The 15,998-nt window shown below is 33.6% G+C and overlaps 1 protein-coding gene across 12 annotated transcripts in view; it reads left to right on the top strand.

Moving 5' to 3' along the window:
* The window catches only part of PARD3 (par-3 family cell polarity regulator), a 734,935-nt gene that overhangs the window by 541,677 nt on the left and 177,260 nt on the right, over window positions 1-15,998 (top strand). For 11 of the 12 annotated variants that reach the window (XM_058181713.1, XM_058181712.1, XM_058181707.1 and 8 more), the window contains 3 exons: window positions 387-431; window positions 11,934-12,161; window positions 14,960-15,176. In XM_058181713.1, the coding sequence (XP_058037696.1) occupies window positions 387-431; window positions 11,934-12,161; window positions 14,960-15,176 (490 nt within the window). The remainder of the gene's footprint in view (window positions 1-386; window positions 432-11,933; window positions 12,162-14,959; window positions 15,177-15,998) is intronic. The other variant, XM_058181703.1, reaches the window with a different exon arrangement.

Below are 15,998 nucleotides of genomic sequence, written 5' to 3'. Positions count from 1 at the left end.
AAGATTCATGAGCTTTGATATGTTTTTTTAAGTGTGAGAAAATGTAATAAATATGTAGACATTTACTGTTTTTATAACCCCACTGGGACTTTTAAAACTCAAATTGCTATTTGCTGATATGTGGTAGTCTTGCCTCGGCTAATTGAGACATGCTAGCATGTGAATAACATATTAAGTTTGCCTGTGATCCAGAGATGACTGACACAAAAGCATGAATTTTCCTAAATATTTTTCTCTAGGGCCTCATTCTACCCCTTAAAAGTATCTGAATAATATGACATATTTGCATGAGTAGTGATATTGGCAATGTCCTCTAAATAAACAGTGGATGCATGAGGGATGTGGGCACTAACAAAGCTAACCATTATACATTTACCTTTTAACAGTAGCTGACGAGACTAAGCTCAGTACAATGGATGGCCAGAGAACAGGTAAGAATTAACTGTAGGGTGATTGCCATAATTTTTTTGGTCAAAGCAGCTTATGACAATTACAGGGCTGCCAATCACAGTGCATGTAAAAATAATATGTCAACAGTTGCATGAATCTTTTTACTCTCCCAGAATTCAAATATTACACACACTTTATAATATTTGAGAACAAATACTAGCAATATTTAGCAATTGAGCTTACCAATTAAATACAGTTCTTAAAAAGATAATACTTTGGAGAGCTCTTCGGGTGATTCATCACTGGAATGCAGACTTGGCTTATGAAATTTTGAAAACTTATCTAAGGCACTTCTCAGGTTAAATTTTTGAAATTTGGCTTTTAACCACAAAATTCTACCATGCTTGGAAATTCCTTAATCAAGCTTCCATCTCATTATTCAGTAAGCAGTAATGAATGTTGCTGTATTCACTGTTCATCCTGGCATTTCTTGGCTTGTAAAGAATTAGAACAAAACCCCACTAATAATAAAACTGTGTTTCACAAGCTATGCATTAGAGCTATTTTGCTTTCTGTGTAATTTGTCATGATTCCAGATTAGAAAGCAAGACTTTATTAGCAATTAAAATAATGCACCAGCTGCAGTTATGAACATTCATAATTTATTAATGCAAGTAAACTTTTGACTTATAGATTGTTGTTTTAATTAGGGTAGTTCAAGAGTACATAGTCACTTTCCATACCAGTGAAACTATTTTAATTTTGGATGTCATCTTAGAATCATGAAAATATTACTTGTTTCTAACATTAATCATTGAACAGCCTATTCCTAGTTTTGTGTATCTGTCTCTCTGTAAATAACAGAAAAGTCATTTTTATCTCATATATCATCATCATCTGGTAAAGTGATTTTTTTTAAAGTAGTAAAATTTTAGGTTTTTATAAAGCAAATACTGTAGAAAGATTAAGAGATAACAGGAGCTTTACAGCCTTGTTGGTCTACATTATAGAATAATCATGCTATAGTAGGCATTATTAAAGCACTGAAAGTTTAAATGACAATGCTATTGGTTGAGCTCTACCAATATGATTGTTCTCTGAACTAATAGGCAGCAGTCTAAATGATGTATTGACAATATAAGGAGTATTGACAATATAAGTATTGACAATATAAGTCTCCATTTTCTTCTTAATTTTGTATATTTCTACTACATTTTTGGCTGCAAAGGTATACTAAGCTTTTGTTGATATTCTAGTTTGTCACAGTATGCTTTTTTTTCTTTTTCATTATGTCCACATTAGTTTCATTTTGATCAGTTTTGAGATAGACTTCAGAAATATGTGTGAATTGAGTAGATGTAAAAAAGATATCAAATTGGGACTGAGCACTCAAAATACTTAACCATTAAGCTTTTTTTGTAATTTCTTTTTTCTGCCACATATCTGTAATTAGATTTTTTAATGGTTTTATTTTGAAACGCAACAAAACATAACACCCACAGCTGAATTGAATCAGTTACTATAGTCATGACTAGCATAGAAACTGCCATCATAATCATGCATCCCAGGACTCTTTCTTCTTACCAGCTTTCCCTTTCTTCACGTTTTTGCAACCTTCCATTCTGATGATTTTCCCAAAGCATCCCAAGAGCACATTGATCAAACATTTAACAATTTCCTTCTTAATACTGTTTAACATTCTTTTTATTTATATAACTTTCATATGAACTTTTGGCTAAGTGTGGAACACTTTGACACATCTTTAGCATATTAACAGAGGTTATTAAAATGAATAGCTTCATTCTGTTTTGATATCTGCAAAACAGAATGTATTTCACGGAAGACTATAAAGTACAATAGAGTAGATAATGTTTACCTTGGCAGAATAAATTAGAACCTGTTTTAAAAGCTGCAGTTGAGTTTATTTGTATTAATCCAATGGAAAGTGATGTTCTTGCCTGGATGGAATATGTTGTAATAGATTTTTAAGATTGTTTTCTTTCTTCAATTGACTTAAATTGCCTAATCCTTTTCAGTGCTTATAGTTCATTCCAAAGGTCAGAAGTGTATTATTCGGTAGCAATTGAGTAAGGCTCATTTATTCAGTGTTATGCAGACAGGAAGTATGATGGGTTATTTCCATATTCATCTTGTCATAATGCCAACAATAAATCTCTGGAACAACAGCCAGAATTTATTAAAATAAAATGATAGTTAATTTTCAGTTGAGCTAGGGGATGAGATAAATGGTTAATGGTATTTTCCAGTAATTGCATTGTTTAGGTTTTTTTCCCCCCCACGTTAAAATGCAATTCTTTATTGCGTGAACTAAATTAGAGATATTATTTAATTTATCCTCTCATCAATACCAGTTATTTAAATCACCTGGAACAGTTCAGATTGTAACAGTTTAGTAATAGAAATATCTTTGCCAGATTTGAAATATTTATTCTAGTATTCTGTGTTCATGCTATTCAGATGAAATGCTTTTGAAACTAACATCCTCACAAGAAAATAGTCAGTGGCTAACACTTGCATGGATATAAAAGCACAATCTTGAGCCATAAAAGTATGTGACATCAATAGTAGAATAAATTAGGGAGACTTCAGTAAATAGACTAATTAAAAGTAGGAGAATTCTGTCTAGAAAAAAATATTTAAGATGACTAATACTTCTGCTCAGCTGATTCTTTGTTCCCTTTCCTCTCTACATCTACCCCTGTCTAAATTACATTTCACAACACTGGCTCAAATAAAAATGCATGTAAGAATGTACATTTCAAGGCATAACCAAAGAAGCAAAATTCATTAATTTCACATGAAGTTTCATTAATCCCAAGAACTCAAGAGATTGGGAGGCAGAGTGCTTAAAAACTTAATAAGCAAAATTTGAGTCCTTGTTTATTGGTGAATTCATTACGTAGAATATCAGTGAATAGCTTGAACATCAACAGTTCCTTTATCAGATTCTGGTATGTCCATTGGTCTTCATTCATGATGTTTTCAATTTTTTTTTCTTTTTCATTATGTCCACATTAGTTTCATTTTGATCAGTTTTGAGATAACTTTAGAAATATGTGTGAATTGAGTAGATGTAAAAAAGATATCAAATTGGGACTGAGCATTCAATAACTTTTATTTAAATTACTGTCCTACAGAGAGTTTCAGATAAGCCAAATGCACTTATAGACTTACTGTATACTTTTTATGTCAATGTGTGAAGTATGAGGTGTCCATACTCCCACTATTGTCTCAAGGTCTCAAGAACAGAAAGGTAGCAAAAATTATATGAGGCTTATCTTGAAATGTTAACTTTGTACATGCAAGAAGAGCCATGCTGGACAGATTGTTGAAAGAAACATGTCAAGAGAGAATGCAAAATGTCTATGGAGATTCTCAGTCATAGTTGTCCCAATGGTGCTTTTCCAAGAGGCAACTGGACATTCTGGTTTTTCTTTGAAGACATTTTGCTTCTCATCCAAGAAGCTCCTTGGTTGAGAAGCGAAATGTCTTCAAAGAAAAACAAAGTCCAGTTGGAAAAGAAAATTGAAAAAGATTTTAAGGATAGGATAATTGGAGCTAATAGTTCTAAGATGTGACCCAGGTTGCTACTACGCAGCCCTGAACCCTGCCTGAGGACAGAATACCTGGTCCTACTGAGGTCTGGCTACTGAAGCTGTGTCTAAGTATAGTCAAGCATTTTTGTACCTGTCTGGCTTCTTTTTCATTATATTGCATTATTTAAGATTGAATAAATGAATTTTAAGGTCGGCATCATAATCTGCAGAGTCTAAGTCAGGAACAATGGAGGCAGTTGCTATGACTAACAGTGCAGAGTCCACTTCTTGGGATAGTTTCTTGTGATCTAGAAAGATAGCTACCAGTATGTCTTTATATAAATGCTTCACATAATTCCTGTACTTCATTTTAATCAGCTGATTTGTATTGGGATGAGGATGTTTTATAGTGTTTTTGTGGAAAGTCTGATTGGCAGAAGTTATTTTATTTTATTGGACTTGGGTGGCTAGCTTGGTGAACATAGAATAGAACACAGACTATCTCAGGAGGCAACTGTACTTTCTTGTTTTTTCTTTGAAGACGTTTCGCTTTTCATCCAAAAAGCTTTTTCAGCTCTGAAAAACAAAGTCCAGTTGCCTCCTGAAAAAGCACTTTTAGGACAACCATAACCTGGATGATTGAGAATGTCTACAGACTTTTAGAACACAGAATATTTTATTTTGCCACATGTGATTAGACACACAAGGAATTTGTCTTAGATGCAAAAGCTCTCAGTGGTCATCACAAAGAATTTTGTATTTATCCCAAGTTCCAAAGTCCCAAGCTTTGCATAGAGTAGCAGTACATCCAGGATAGCTTCTTTAAATAAGTCATTGATGAAAAACATTCTGGGAGAAAACAGTGGCAAGCTGCTTTATTAATGCGGTTAAAGAAACAACCTGTAGTACTTAGGAGTTAAGCTTGACTCAAGGGTATCTTTACCTTAGATAATATTTAGGTCATTTAACTTTAATTACAAATACATGCATAGCCCACTGAAATAATCCTGGAGTAAAATCCAGTCAAATAACAAATAAAACCCTATGAAATCACAACATTCAAAACAGTACAAAATCACAAAAAATGTAAACAGTGTAACAGGAATATGATAACATTAACAGAAATAATACACCTTTATTTATTAGCATCAATATTTTTGCACTTGGCTGACATACATCTTAACTTCCTGCAGGCTTTCCAGAAGAAATTAATTATAAAGCTGGTTGTTAGGGTGATAGCAGTAAAATACCAACATAAAAGTACATAAATGAAAAACAAAAACTTTTTATACTGGTAGTAATACTTTTCTTCTTCAGCAGTCTCCCCTCCTCTCATCTTTCCTTATAAATTATCAAAATATTTTCAGTAATTTCTCTTCTACATGATACATTATCCCTTTTAATTATTCCAACCTTAGAAACCTATATTTTGACATCATTAGGAAGGATGCCACAAGCTACAAAATGCATGAACACCTTTGAAGTGCAAAAGATTCAAACTTCTATTTGGTTCACTCAGGTCACACTTTGCAACTTTTACACATTCACACATCTGACTGTGTTTGTTGAATAAGACATAATGGCCCAGTTTTCTCACTATAGCTAAGACCCAAATAAGTAGGTTATTCTGTCATATCAAATAAAAAGAAAACAATACTTATTAGTTTTATTTGTGAACTAGGTCTATATTTCAGTTAGGCAAATATGAAAAAATGAGCAAACATGGTCATGTTTGTGTTATATTTAAAAAGTTGAAGATTTTATTAAATTTTCCTTAATAATACAAGTACAAATATATTCATGAAGGCCCAGAGGACCATATCAGGAAACCACAAATGAATCGTTAAGCCAACTGTGTAGCTTTAATGAAATATTACCTTCATGTTTTATCAGTAAAGCAGCTTTACCATGGGGATAATTGTAAAAGTAAAAGTTGAACGTGCATTATTCTAAAAGGAATGTGTAAAGCTTTAAAAAAATAATATGAAGATTCTGATACTTGCTATTCCACTTCTAACACATGTTATGCGTTAAAGGGTGTGGGAAATGTGGAATAAATGTGGTCACCACAAGAATGTATATTGAGACAATGAAGCATTGTTTCAGCCAAAAATGTCTCCATGGAAAATGAGTCAGTGTGGTTCATGCCTGTCCAATAGCCAAAAGTTGCTTACAAAGCAAAAGATCCATAGTAGCTAAATATTGCTAAATAGCCTAGCCACATATCACATAAAAATATCATCCGTCACCCTAGGTTATTTTGACTTGGGATTGTTTAAAGATAGCAATAGTCAAAAACCTCAATAAAACCTAACTATTCTGAATTTTGACTGTAATTTCATGTAATTCAACTTCATGATCTTATCTTTTCTGAATAGCATAGAGGCATGAAAGGAGAGAAATAAATTTGAGTTGTGGGAATTATATTTTATGTATCTATTGGAATATACTGTACTATTCCCTGTGAAAATCCAGACTGCAATATACAGGATTACTATCAAGGTTCCAGGAAAAACCTCTTCTGCATGAAAAAAACTCTGAAGCCATTGTCTTTCAAAGTTTTTTACTAGCATAAGGAAACTGGCACACGATGAGTGAAATTCCAAAACTGAAACTTCCGGATTCTTTTCCCAGTTATACAAACCCCAAGAGTCCCACCCCACTAACCCCTTTGCTGGTCACATGGTCCAATGTTCTTCCACTTTATTCGAAACCTCTTCTTGCCACTCCTTCTGCAGATGCAAACACAATCCGATCTTGACCGCTTGAAGAATGTTACCATACCCATCAACCCAAATTCTTCCCCTCAGGGGAGAAATGTGGCAGCGTCTGGAAACCTACGGCCTAGTATGGTTTCCAGGGCTGACAATTACAGGTAGTCCTCTATTTACAAGAATAATGAAGCATGCCTATTATAAGTCATGATAGTTGTAAAGCAGGTTACCTATGTGACCAATCTAATTTTATGACTTATTTTGTACATGCTGTTTAATCAAATGCTTCTGTCATAAAGTGAACATTGTAATTGTTAATCAAATGAATTGTTCACTCTAGGCTCCTTTTGCTGAAAACCAGAAATATATGTGAATGCTAGGGGACGGGGGAGGAGAGGACATCAGAACCAGGCCATGAGTATCTGGTCATAAGGACTACCTATTTACTGTTAGGACAAAAAATAGCACCTCTAGTACAGTCCTCATTTAACTTGTTGCTACATATACAGTACCAAATAGAAAAATACATACTATGCATATTTACAAGTACCCACATATTTCAGTAATGATATTTCAACGTTACTTGGATCAATTTAAAATCTTCTCTTTTATCTAAACAAAGCTTAATTTTATGCCCAAAGACAATCTTTTTCAAAGAGAAGCATTTTGATTAAATCTCAAGGGTATTAGCATTCCCAAGTTCTTAGGACTAAAAAATAGCAACTGAAAATTGTATTCTGTTGCAATATATTAAGAAAAACAGCGAATGTATGTATCATAAGTTCTGAATGAAATTTATTAAAAGAAAGTTTCTGACTTATGGTGGGTCATCAGAGATTTGTTGAACAATCCAGATCATGCTTTCTAAGACTCTGTTCATGCTTTCTAATATCTCTGTATAGTAATTTGAACCAAATTAGTTGTCTATGGAGATTCTCAGTTATCCCAAAGGTGCTTTTTCAAAAGGCAACTGGACTTTCTGGTTTTTCTTTGAAGACATTTTGCTTCTTGTCCAAGAAGTTTCTTCAGCTCTTGTCCAGTTACCTCTTGAAAAAAGCACATTTGGGACAACCGGATTGGTTGTAGTCTACATGCAGGGACTTATACTATATATAATGTAATGAAATGTATGTTTGGCTAGAACTAAAAAAACCAAGGTTTGCTCACCGCTAGAGCAGCTCACTAGTGACTTGTGTTAGTTATTAGTTCCAGTCTACCACTGATTTGATGTGCTAATAATTAAATTTGAAGAAGAGGTACAACATAGATCTCAAACTCTTCATGGAATATGCAGTATAATTTAAAGGAATAAACCATAACTGATATTCATAAGTTTATGAATAATTTGAATTATGAATAAATCAGGTCCTAAACCCAAGAAAGCCATATTTAAAACCTACTAGAACCATTTCTTTAAGATAGGAGGAGGACACAGGAGTCTTCAACCAAACGCTTAATTCTTACAATTACTTCCTGTCTAAAAGAGACCCATTGAAACAATGAGATGCTTACCCAAAAGTATTTTTAATCATTTTACTACATATTCTGCTTATGTAGGATTATGTCTTTATTTTCTTTGTCTGCAGACTGTCCACATCTATTTTGATGACCACCCAAGTTCAACAAATAGTTTCTGTAGTTCATTATTAGTTTTACAGTACTCTGGGAACATTAGGTCATATCCCATCTCACTTTTCCTTTGGGATTCTGTGTTTTACATAAATATTTTTCTCACAATAGTCCATACTGGTAGCAGGAAATATGTTCCCTTGTGAACATGAATAGGTACCTAATATAACTACCATATATAAAAAGAGTAAGGAACCATTAAGTAACTAAAAAAAAAAAAGATTGTTTCTCATTATAGATATTCAGATGCAAGGATTAAGGAATAGTCCTTGCATCTGTCCGGATAAAGAAAAAGAAGCTTTTCTCCTTAAATTCATTCCAGATCAAATTTAGCCTGCCTGCCTGCCTGCCTGCCTGCCTGCCTTCCTTCCTTCCTTCCTTCCTTCCTTCCTTCCTTCCTCCCTCCCTCCCTCCCTCCCTCCCTCCCTCCCTCCCTCCCTCTTTCCCTCCCTCCCTCCCTCCCTCCCTCAATTATTTTTGCTATTTCTCAAATTGCATTTTAATAACAATCAGGATTTTGAAAATAATACTATGTGTTTGTATTAAAATTATTTTAATAAAATCTTTATTGATTGCCAAATATATACGGCGGCAAAGATAAAATACAAATAGCTTTCCATACTCACTGACAATATGTACTTCCCCAGGGCAAATACACAGACTTAACTACAAATATTTTTCAAGCCTAACCTGAAGTTTATTTACACAGCTGGAAAGCACTGAACCTTCCTTTCCTTTCTTCCTCATTTCACACTTGACCTCTGCCTCTACTTATTTCAGGCCTTTCTGCTTCCTAAAATATTGGGAATCTCTGAGGTGGGATCTCTGAGGTAGAAGTATAAATTATGTGACTTCATATTGATTATGGCTTTATAGATTCTTTTTTTTTTCAGTTGATTCCAAAATTTGCCTTTTTGTTCATCCTAATACTCAAGGCTGAATTCTGTTAAAAACAAATTCCAACAATTTGAAATATAACATTAATAATAAAGTTAATTAACTGTTAAAGCCCTAGAGAAAGAAATGAGTTTTTTTCCTAAATGCTAAGAAAATGAGAGCTAAACACAATTTCTGAAGCAGTGCATTCAGCATCCCTGAAGCTCTATCTATGCTAGATACGATCCTTTCCTGAGGGCTATGTATATGAGTTTTTGTCATTAGGGACATATTCAAACAAATCTTACAGATTTGAATATTGAGGTAGATTTAAAGTGGCAAAGACAGACTTCAATAAAGTAGACCTGAAATGCTGTTAAATTCAATAGTAAAACTCAGTAGTAATATCATCAATTGTCCTTGATGAGCAGAGAACCACTACAGATCCTTTAAAATATTTATCATGTGATCCCTATAACTTTTAATGGTTATCAGCCCATTTGACATTCATTTCAGTTTTTATACAACTATCGAGGATAGTCCCATATCTTCGGGTAATAATTAAGATGAAATGCAATCCAGGCATTGATAACAAATCAGAGCAACTCGGAACTGGAGCTGATTCTAACCATAAGAGCCTTGGTGGCACAGTGGATAGAGTACAGTACTGCAGGCTACTTCTGCTGATCACCAGCTGCCAGCAGTTTGGCAGATCGAATCTCACCAGGCTCCAGATTGACTCAGCCTTCCATCCTTCTGAGGTAGTAAAATGAGGGCCCAGATTGTTGGGAGCAATATGCTGACTCTGTAAGCCCCTTAAAGAGGGCTGTAAAGCACTGTGAAGCGGTGTATATATATATATATATTTAAATTTCTTTTTGTCACAACAGTATACACAAACAATTGTCATAGATAAAACAACATATTTTGAAGAAAATATACATATATGTATAAAAATATGCATCAACTATATCAATTTGATATGATGAAATGAACAATAGGACAGGAACGGTAGGCACTTTTGTGCTCTTATGCACGCCCCTTGTATAAGTCGTAAGTGCTATTGCTATTATTATTATATATATTACATATATATTATATTATATTATATTATATTATATTATATTATATTATATTATATTATATTATATTATATTATATTATATTATATTATATATTATATATATATTATTATATGTCTAAGTGCTATTGCTATAACCTCACTGTAACTACCATCTTGCAAACCAGAAGGATCAAGAAGTTCCTCCCAAATGCAGACCTATTCTTTTTGAGGAGTTTAAACTTACTTCCAGGTTCATATTTCTAACTATCAACAGCATCCATTTTGTCTAGTTTTCATTTCAGTTTGTTCTACTGCAACTAGCTGAATATAAAACTTAAAACGCTTTATAAGGATACTAATTACTTAGCTGAACTTGAATGACAAGAAGCAATAAAGTTGGAATTTCAGTAGCATACTGATGGAGTCCCACTCCAAAACTCTGAATAACCTTTCTCAACAGGGAAACTGTCTGTCCTGATCCATATTTTAGTCTTAATTTGCATGTTGCTATTGTTTTTAGTAGCATTAGGTAGGATAACTTTTGGAAGCATGATTCTGAATACCATTTGTATTGAAATATCATATATTTTAGATTACTTTCTAATAATTGTCTTAATACCGTAGTTTTATCTTTTCTGATCTGTTTGTGGATATGGGTCTATCAACAGCGATCAGCACATGTGATGCCTGCTGTAATAAAACCTCAGCTAGGTAGAAACTTCTTAACTTCAGTTTGAAATAGGAACATCTTAATTTGAATACTAAATGTATTTGTAGTGAATGAATCTCATGGAACTCTAATGAACTATAGGATATAACTCTTCTATAAGATCCATTTCTAGTCTTTACTAGTGTTGATTGGATATATTACAGCTACTCTTCGGTATGCCATTTAAAAATCTATATTTGTTATTTTAATTATTAAATAAAATACAATAATTATTGTATGGATTTCTGTTATTTATTAGTTTATATTCCCTTTGTGTTTATTTGTGAATGCCAAAGTTTTACCATGCTGTAGTAGTCTCTGTTAATAATCAAGATAAGGAAATTTACATTAGTTCCACTTAGTCCATAATAAGCGTTGACATGAGTTTTTATGAATAATAACTATAGTGGTACAGGTTAATTAATTCTAGGAGAAAAATCTATGTGTACTAGGCCTTGGGAAAAATGTAATATTTAAGTGCAGATTATTAAATTCTCTTCATGAAAGTGGCTAGTAAGGCAGAATTTTCCCTAGATATTTATATTAAGAATGCAAGCTAATTTTAGGTCAATACAATCTCTAATGATTGTCATTTCCAATAGTTACATAGGATTGTTTTGTTCAGTTGAAAAAAAATGAAATTAACTGGCTATGCCATTCAAATTATAATGCTGACATCTTTAATATTTGAGTTCTAATTCCCCACCTTCCTTTTTAACCACTTGGTAATTATTTTGCTCTCATTAAATTGATTGAAACCATGGTGATGAGTTTGCCTTCCCATCAATTTGAAAAGTGGGATGTTGCTAACCTTATCAAATTTGTACAGTATGACTTGACAGTCATTGGTTAAACCTATAAAACCACCTAGAATTGCCTAGATTATAGAGATAACATGAATAATATTGGAAGTATTCTCTGTAGACTGTTGTGGATGTGAATAATGACCTTCTTGTGAATTCTAATTAACTTTTTTTAAAAACAAAACTATTAAGGTTCTCCAACAAGGGATGTGGGCCCTTCATTAGGCCTGAAGAAATCCAGCTCTTTAGAAAGTTTGCAGACAGCAGTTGCTGAAGTGACACTGAATAGTGACATCCCCTTCCATCGTCCACGACCACGAATAATCCGAGGACGAGGATGCAATGAAAGTTTCAGGGCAGCAATAGATAAATCATATGATAAACCTGTTGCTGATGAAGATGATGAAGGCATGGAAACCTGTGAGTAAATCATGTAGAATTCCATTCTTTACATTCTTAAAGTCTTCTATAATTTTGGATTGAATTCTGTTGGAAAACCCAATAGATGCTTTAGGTTTCATAATAGAATTATCACAGGACAAAATTGTTATATTCAGTTTGGCTTTGGTAAAACACACACACACACACACACACACACACACACACACACACACACACTTTACCATATATTTTATACATAAAATACATAAAATTCTGGGTAACACACCTCATGAATGACTCAATTATGGGACAGATGCCAAGAAGGGCACCAAATAACATCAGAAAACTAAAAATGACTGGAAATTTTTGGTTTTGTTTACATGGTCCCCTAAGACTATATGTATACGAATATAGCACAGTTCTTTAGATCCAAATTGGAGTGTAACATAATGATCACAGTGAAGTGCATTTCACAATGTTCATTATGGGCTGGGTATCAGGGAGTTGGTTAAACGGTTGATTGAGGCTTCACTAGTTAAATTACATTCAATAATTTTTTTTATTCCTTTCATTCTTTCCTCAGCTTATGTGCTTTCTGTGTGTATGTGTCTAAAATAATAATTTGGAAATCTTCCTTATGTCATTGTGAAACCAATGTAATGCATCACTGGAAAATTACTGGTTTTAGAAGCCTGAATATTTCTCTTTGCCAACCAACTGACATTTTTGTTTTGTTTTGTTTTGAAGAAAGAGTTACAATGAATTGTTTATAAAGAAATCTTTATGATGTTGTATTGGGAGTTCTAAAATTATAGCATGGAACATGTGATAGAGAAGTACACTGACTTTGCAAACATAATATAATTGCTCCCCTTAGAAGAACAAGCTATTCATACTCTTAAACAATGTATGAAAGATAAGTTTGGCAGGAGGTACGTATAGATTTTAAGAGCTATAATCAGAAAGTCAGAGATGACTGCTTGGGATATTCCGATCATATGAATCATAGCGCTTGTTTTCAAACTCTTGAAAAGAATGACAAGAAACAGAACCCATTTTTAGTGTGTGTAGTCTGAAGCAAGCCATTTGAATCTGAATAAATTGGCAAACCTTTCTTATCTCTCTTAATTACTGGAGCTTCAGCTGGTATTAAGTAATACAATAAGCAGTCTAGACACTCAACTATGAAACAGTTTCATATTCAGTAATTATATTTTCTTATATGCATTTTGCTTGCTTTATGGAGTAATTAGGAAAAGAGCTTCAGAAAATTCGGCCTATGGTCCTATTCAACAGAAATTATGTGCACATTTGCGTCATGTTCAAAAGGGCAATCTGATTTAATATTCTATCTGCAGTTATATGCGAATCTATTAACCAGGGCTATTTTTATCCTTTTATTTTTATTTAAAACAAAGGTGTATTTTTTAAAAAAACAGAGCCTGTGAATGAAGAGATAATTATTGAAGTTACATAATTAATTTTCAATATAGCATTATTAAATGATACCAAGCACAGTATGAGGAGTTGTTTTCATGATATAAAAGAATGATATATATGATATATTTTTTTGAGCTTAATGCCAAAACCTCAGCTATGTTAATATTTATACATGTTAAAAAAAAGAAGAAAGAGAAAAGTTCATCCTCTTATTAGGAACACATTTATTGAACATAGCTGGCTTATACTGACTCATATATTGTGCTATATGGCGTTTTATTCAGTATAGTGGCATATAGCATACTTTTATTTGTCCATACATCACCTTCTCATGTCTTGTAAGAATTGGCTGTAATTTTCAAATTTTTATTTTAGTCAGAGACATTGAAAATTCACACACACACACACACACACAAGTAAATATGCATATTCTTATTATCCTTCTGGATCCCTCTGTATCTTTTGATCTCATCAAACGTTTTGTCCTTTTGGACTATTGAAGGGGTTTGTGGATCAAAAGTAGTGCTTCTATTCCTAAGTAAGCAGTTCAGTTAAGTGTTCATGAGGAACTCTCAGGAATAGCCCAATGAATGACTGGATGGGATAGAGCAAGTTCAGATTGAATCTCAGCAAGACATAAGTACTGTCTGATTGAAGGGTAGTTTCAACTTAAATCTCTGGGTGCAGCTGCATTTCTTTGAAGGAGCAGCATGTCCTAGATGGGCAGATTTTATTTATAGCAGATGGTTCCAAAGGTATCTTTGATCATCTGCTCTAAGTAAAATCTGCCCCTCTAGGACATGCAGGGCATGTAGTTTGTCTCAACATTCCAGAAACTAAAAGGAAAGCAGTTGAGAGAAGGATCTTGGTCATGGCCTCTTCATTTGGAAAGTTGTCCCTTAACAAATAGAATGGTTTTAGCCTGCATTTAAAAACAGTCAAGATCAAATTTCACAGAGTAGACGTGTTGTTTTTTTTAGAGTGAAGAGTGGAATGGGACAGTGGGCATCGTGAATCATAAGTTGGTGTTACCATAGTGTTCAACTGGTTTTATTAATGTTAGCTTGTTGTAGAACTTAAAGTTACTTAGAATCCATTGGGTAAGCAGAATATGTGTACCGTAAATAAAAAAGTAAGATTATAACCTGTATCACATGTTTCAAGCTAAATGAAATCAAATATAGGATTAAACCATAGTTTGAGAGCAAAAATTGTCAATTAATGGGTAGTTTCTCTGTTGTCTAAATATAACAAAAGTGCATTTACAAAAATATGTGGAGCTGGTAGGCTGCAAAACACTTACAATTCTTGTGTTTGAAACTTATATTTTTAACAAAACAAAAACACCTTCCTTTTGTTTTTCTCCTTCCCCTGATAAAATTTCCTTACTCTTTTAGTGGAAGAAGACACAGAAGAAAGTTCACGATCCGGTAGAGAATCTGTGTCCACATCTAGTGACCAACCATCCCATTCTCTAGAAAGACAGATGAATGGCAGTCAGGAAAAAGGGGACCGGAAAAAAATTGGGAAGGACAAGAAAAAGGATCGAGATAAAGAGAAGGATAAAATCAAAGCCAAGAAAGGAATGCTCAAAGGTCTTGGGGACATGTTCAGGTAGGAACTGCAGACAAGCTTAAATGTTTATGTCTCGTTGTGCTTGGCTATTCATCATAACATTATTTATAGCTCACTATCCATTTCCAAAATACAAATACTGTGGCTATAGTTAAACGGTGTTATTGAATGTTTTGTCAATCATTCACCCTTGCAGCCTTACCAATATTCTATTAGAGTCCATTTTTTCCTGAGATTAGCACATCCGGATGAGGGACAATATTTTCACCAAGCAAAAGAATACTGTAGTAACATGTTTCTTCAAAGGAGACAAGAGAAGGGAAAGTATGACCTGAGGCATAAATAGTAAACTGTGTTCTGTACGCAATGAGAACAATAATGCATGTTTAATATTTTTTTTTAATTTGCATTTATATCCCACCCTTCTCCGAAGACTCAGGGCAGCTTACACTATGTCAAGCAATAGTCTTCATCCATTTGTATATTATATACAAAGTCAACTTATTGCCCCCAACAATCTGGGTCCTCATTTTACCTACCTTATAGAGGATGGAAGGCTGAGTCAACCTTGGGCCTGGTGGGGCTTGAACCTGCAGTAATTGCAGGCAGCTGCTGTTAATAACAGACTGTCTTACCAGTCTGAGCCACAGAGGCCCATAATAGCATCATCATGGCTTATAACAGACATAACTGAATACTAATCCTAGATATTTTGTACATTTATGATAATGTACTACTAAATGCTACCATGGCCCAGTTCATATCTCCATAAACTTCAAATATTACCATAGAAAATATGCTTCATGTAATATACTGAGATTTCTTGTGAAATTTGGGCAATATATGCTATTATTTCATTTC

Source organism: Ahaetulla prasina, chromosome 4 (genome assembly GCF_028640845.1).
Source record: "Ahaetulla prasina isolate Xishuangbanna chromosome 4, ASM2864084v1, whole genome shotgun sequence".
NCBI lineage: Eukaryota > Metazoa > Chordata > Lepidosauria > Squamata > Colubridae > Ahaetulla > Ahaetulla prasina.
This window is presented reverse-complemented; position numbering and strand designations above follow the sequence as displayed.